Raw genomic sequence first — 5,985 nt, forward strand, 5'->3', positions numbered from 1 at the left:
TTTCAGCAATTTGATAACATCAAAAATTGTTTCATAATATTATAACACTTCATTTGTTGAATGTACTTTATTCCTTATAAACAATATGAAATATGATTGAAACATGGAATACTCTATAGTGTAAATGGAATCATTTTATAGAAATAAAAGGTTTAGGTTTAGGATAAAAGTTGAAAATAAAAAAAATATAGTGAAAACAAGATTTGGTGTTCTTCAAACTTCATACAACTTGAAGTTATATGTGAAATTTCATGATCAACAACAATGATAACATATTCAGTGAAATCTCACAAGTGAGGTGCCGAGAAGGTAAAGCATACGCAGATCTTATCACTACTTTAGGAGGTAGAGAGGTTGTTTCCGAAAGATCCTCGGTTAGTGCAACAATCCAGATACAAAAAAAAAAAGGAAACAGAGAAGCAAATACAACAATAACAAGGAAACTATGCAAAGTCTACTAGGAAAAAACAAGAATAATAACAAAATAGTACGATAATCGAAATACAATAAACAACAGACTATGATAGATATCACAAGCAGACACTAGAACAAAATAGAATGATAGTCAGAAAATGATAAACAATAGACTATGACAAATATCACCACCATGTACTACAATACGATGGCCAGTATAACCCTAACCTTCGAAAAGTAAGGCAGCATTCCTAATACACGACTAACCTTCTACTATAATATGTGTTCTCCACACCACCCTATCTAAGATTATATCCTTGGTAACCTGAAGTTGTGACATGTTTTGTCCAATCAACTCTTACAAATACTTCTTTGGCCTACATCTACCTCTCCTCGCACCTACTATATCCAACCTTTCGCACCTCTACATTATATTGGGGCATCTGTACCTTACCTATTTATATGTCTGAACCATCTCAATTGTGGTTTCCTCATCTAGTCTACCATGAAGGTCACTGTCTCCTTATCTCGAATAACCTCATTACTAATCTTATCGTACCTAGTATCTATGTTGCTCCTCAACATCCTCATCTCCGCAACATACATCTTCTGAACATGAAAATTTTTGACTGATCAATACTCCACCCCATACATTAATATCATCGGTTTAACAACCACTCTAAAAAGTTTACCAAATTTCAATGGTATCTTTGAATCACATGTCAGCAAACGTTAATTTGGTGAATAATTATGGCACAAACTACCTAATGGCATAGAGCTTAATTCCCACGTTTCCATCTCTCTTTTCCCTTTCTTCGTTATTTATAATGTTACTACTAAATAAATTAACGTCCCATTGCATAGTACAGTTGCATAGACATATTGTGTAAGAGCAAACACCTAGCTAAACCATGAAACAATTGGACCTAATTCACAAACTTCTCAACATAGTAGCTCCTCTATTTACCTTGTTTAGCTTCTTGCTTTTCTTGCCACCTTACATTATCAAGTACTTCCTTTCAATATTTGGCACATTTGTCAAAGAGGATGTTGCTGGCAAGGTTGTCATCATTACTGGTGCTTCCTCTGGCATCGGCGAGGTAATATGTTCACTTTTGATTTATATTTTCTTTGTTCTAAGGCCTCTTCCTATCAAAAAGACGTTATCTATTACTCATTTCGTTTTAATTTATGTAATCATATTTCACTGGATACAAAATTTTAAAAAGAATTACAATTGTTAAATTTTATGGTCATTTGTGTAATTATAGTAAATGTTAGATTGTCTATAAGATATATGAACTTCTGGAAAAATTAAAGAGTAGAGCATGACAAATAAATCAAATTGCGCGTAACTTAATTCAAAAGCTAGCACAAAAAATGAGGATGGATCACTAATAATATAAAGATATAGAGAGACAAATATGTGAGTCAATCCTTCGTACACCGAACATTAGTGGAATGTTACTGACCTCAGAAGCTAAATCAAGAAAATGAGAATCATCGACAAATTTAGAAATAGAGCTTGAGATAACTCAATTAAAAAATAGCTAAAAAGGTGAGAATTACCTAATACCATATAACAGATCGGACAAATATTTTCATGTCTCAACCAATGTTGGACACAAGATTCATCCTCATGTTTCGAACTCAAAACAATTGATTATTAAATGTCGAGGATCACAACATATATAGTTTTGGACATTTTTTATTTGAATTTGTTTGATGTAGATGGTTTAATAGCTAAAAAACTTCTTGATTATGCAGCATTTGGCCTATGAGTATGCCAGAAGAGGTGCATGTTTAACCATTGCATCCAGAAGAGAGGAGAGTCTACGTGAAGTAGCCGAAAGAGCACTTAATTTAGGCGCCCCGGATGTTTTAGTAGTGCCAGCTGATGTATCAAATGTTGAAGACTGTAGAAGTATTGTTGATAGAACCATGAGTCACTTTGGACGAAGTGAGTTATTATTATTATAATGTTATTGAAATCATTAATTAATATGCAAATTTGATGAATTTTTGTTCCCTATATGCATTGCAGTTGATCATCTGGTTAATAATGCTGGAGTGGTTTCCAATTCTATGTTCGAAGAAATAGAAGAGATCACTCATGTTAGATCCATCATGGTAATAATAATATATATTCGTCTCACGGACAAATGCTCATATGGAAATTACGCAATTAGGAGTACTACAAATGGTTAGAAATTGTTGGGAGTACCCCCGTCGTTTGTAGGATGAGTTCTTGGTCTCATTATATGTTCTCGGACAATCCTCTCTTAGTTAATTTTGAGGTTGAGTAAGGCTCATGATTCATTTATTTAATAGAAAGCCGCATTCCTAATCTTACTGAACTTTCAAATTTCATATGATCCCATTTATTTATGTTACCTCCACGTCCAACAATTAAAATTTCAAATTCATTTTGACTAATCAATGTCATTTCAAAATTTTAACTTCTAGGTTATCTTAACTTATACACGTAAGAGATACGAAAACAATTTTTTTGGAATTTCCAGGACATCAACTTCTGGGGCTCAGTTTACATGACAAAGTTTGCAATTCCGTACCTGAGAAATAGTGAAGGTAGAATCATTGTCCTGTCTTCTGCATCATCTTGGATGCCTACTCCAAGAATGAGCCTTTACAGTGTAGGTCCACCAACTTTGGTAGTATTTCCTAATTTTAACTCCCTAATGAACAGCTTTCATGTTTTACTTTTATATTATTGTAGGCAAGCAAAGCAGCAATGACACTGTTCTTTGAGACATTAAGGATTGAATTGGGACGAGACATCAAAATAACATTGGTCACACCTGGCTTTGTTGAATCTGAAATGACACAAGGGAAATACATAGACGAGAAGAGCGGCAGACTAGTTGTTAAACCTCATCTGAGGGATGTAAGTTTGTCTCTGTCTCTCTCTCTCTATGGTCACATATATAAGTTCATACTATGCAATATCACTTCAATATATGTCTTAGCCAAATTAAACCCTTCTAAATCAATTGTGGTTACCAGAAACATGATATTACTAATGAATAAACCAGGTTCATGTGGGCATTGCCCCGGTAATGAAGGTAGAAGACTGTGCCAAGTCCATTGTGGATGGCTCTTGTCGCGGGAAGAGATACATTACTGTGCCAGGTTGGTTCAGGGTCACCTACTTGTGGCAGGTTTTCTGCCCAGAAGTTGTTGAATGGCTTTTGAGGTTATTTTACCTTACTGGTCCGGGAACTTCACCGGAGGACGCTCTAAACAAGAAAATATTGGATTACACTGGTCTAAAAGTCATGTACCCAAAAAATATCCGGAAGCTGGAACCTAAGACCAAGTGATGTTGGCCTAGGTTGATGTCGAGAAACAGAAGCTACAGTAAGTTGATTATTTCTTTATGTATCATATGTTACTAATAATTTAGCCAGGAGAAACGGTTTAATTTGGAGTATTTTGTAATTGTGAATCTTGATGTTGATGGTGTTGCACTGTTATGCATCTTTATCAAACCCATACAATGTAACGTTCGTTCTCGATAATATTATGATGAATGTACTCTTTGCATGATCAAAACTAAAATGTGGTATATATCCTACCGGACCAAGTCGATAGAGAAGGTTGGACCTATCGAGGGAGGGAGGCTTTCAACTGGACTGGAATCAACAGACATTGCTGCTGTGAGGGCGAGCGACATCACTTTGTATCACTTATTACAATAAAAAATAAAAAAAAATATATGATATCACCACTCACTTCGGCCTAATCATCACTCTTCATTCTTCAATTTTAATGAAAGATATCAATTTCCGATTGTCACTTTACCATCAGTTATCAAGTTCAATTTTTAAAAACTTTCAATTCTAAATGTCAAAAAATTTATTTTTTTCTTTTTTGATAACTAATTTTATAAGCAGACATAGTTATGGTTGTTGACTGGAAAATGTTAATCGAGTTACTAAAAAGTAAGTAGACAATGGAGAAGATGTGAAACATAGTAAATCTTAGGTTAAGTTATTATCTTGGTCACATAATTTCAAGTGTGAAAACAACCTCCCAAAAAACTACTCCTATTTGGTTGCTTTAAATGCTATTTGGTTCCCCTGCCTTACTTTTCCGATGTTTCCGGTAGCCCGCCTTCTCCTACCCCACTATCATAATCTACCCAATTTCAAATAATTTTTTATATAATACTTAATACATTGCCAAACAAATCATAATTAAATGACACTATTTAATACTAACCAACAATTTCCTTCGTTTGTGTGTAGGCAAAATGAGGTCATCAAAAATATGGCGACATTAATTAACTTCTGTTGCCCACGACGAACTACATAATAACACCTGCATCGTACCACTTTAACTTAGAAATCTATAAGATACGTTTTCCCTTTATGTTTATTCGAATCTCTTGAGGCCATTTCCCTCTCGAAGAAAATGACATTTTATGACCACTTACAATTTGAACAAAAAAGAAAAATGACATTGTTAAATCTATTATCTTCAAAAATAAAAAATTTTATGTATAAAAATAAAAATCTTTTATTAAAAAAGAGTTTAAAAAATATTTTAAAAAAATATAAAAGACTACAAAAATTATTTTTTCTCTCCCTCAATCCAAAAAAGTGTAAAAAAAAAAAACTAAAAATTACATAAATACACAACTTATATTTTCAATATTACAAAAAATCTCAACTTTTTAAATATATTACAAAAATCTCAATATATATACGGAATGTTATATATATGTTGACTATATTATGTATATTAATAGGGAGAGAGTAAAATAATTAAAAGAGTGGGAGAAATGTAATTCCTGCTATTTATGTTATTTGTGTTAGCGCTCTCTCTTGTTCTTGCTCCAATCATAATACAGTTTGGTGCTCCAATTTTATTTCCAAATTTGTAAAAGAGCTGACGAATTAACAACTTCTATTTCTAATTACTTGGATATCATAGGATGATAGTGCTAATATACATAGTACATAAAGTATTTTTAGGTAACCCCACAAGTAGATAAAAAGGCACAAGGAAATCGTCCAAATGCAGGCTCCTTATTGGACAAAGCTTATAATAACATAGGATGCTGCAAATAAGGCTAGTGCGATGCTTGCTTCATACTGCCTCCACCTCATTATAAATGTTGGCTCACCAAGAGGTGCCACGTTATTTTTTTCTTATACGAGTGAAGAAAAATAAGTAAATTGTAAATATTTGTACTCCAAGCAGTAAGAAGAAAATTACAATTCAAAGGAGAAAAGAGGAGAGATTTCAGCAAAGCAGATATAAATGCTAATGATGAGCAAGGACATAAATGGGATGCACCCAAATTAGTAAAAGAGAAAAGAAAAAACTTGGTAAAATAGATAAATGCAGTCGAAGAAAAGGACACAAATAAGTCAAAATGGGCGAGAACAAAGGAAAATAAATAAATAAATAAAGGATAATAACTAGAAATATTATAAACAAGATGTATGTAAAGAAATATATATATACATATATATATATATAATAAGTCAAAATGGGGGAGAACAAAGGAAAATAAATAAATAAAGGATAATAACTAGAAATATT

General features: G+C 32.9%; 1 protein-coding gene across 2 annotated transcripts; it reads left to right on the forward strand.

Annotated features, from left to right (window-relative positions):
- Positions 1–1,192: 1,192 nt before the first annotated feature.
- LOC107862893 (11-beta-hydroxysteroid dehydrogenase A) lies at positions 1,193–4,177 on the forward strand. Of its 2 annotated transcripts, XM_016708598.2 has the most exons (7): positions 1,194–1,514; positions 2,182–2,374; positions 2,459–2,544; positions 2,937–3,068; positions 3,152–3,319; positions 3,468–3,792; positions 4,020–4,177. In XM_016708598.2, the coding sequence occupies exons 1-6, from the start codon at positions 1,326–1,328 to the stop codon at positions 3,753–3,755; spliced, it is 1,056 nt and encodes a 351-aa protein (XP_016564084.2). In that variant the 5' UTR covers positions 1,194–1,325; the 3' UTR covers positions 3,756–3,792; positions 4,020–4,177. The 2 variants fall into 2 exon arrangements, with proteins under 2 accessions (XP_016564083.2, XP_016564084.2); XM_016708597.2 differs by lacking the exon at positions 4,020–4,177 and having other exon boundaries at positions 1,193–1,514; positions 3,468–3,987.
- The last annotated feature ends 1,808 nt before the right edge of the window (positions 4,178–5,985 follow it).

Source organism: Capsicum annuum, chromosome 3 (assembly GCF_002878395.1).
Source record: "Capsicum annuum cultivar UCD-10X-F1 chromosome 3, UCD10Xv1.1, whole genome shotgun sequence".
NCBI classification, from domain to species: Eukaryota; Viridiplantae; Streptophyta; class Magnoliopsida; order Solanales; family Solanaceae; genus Capsicum; species Capsicum annuum.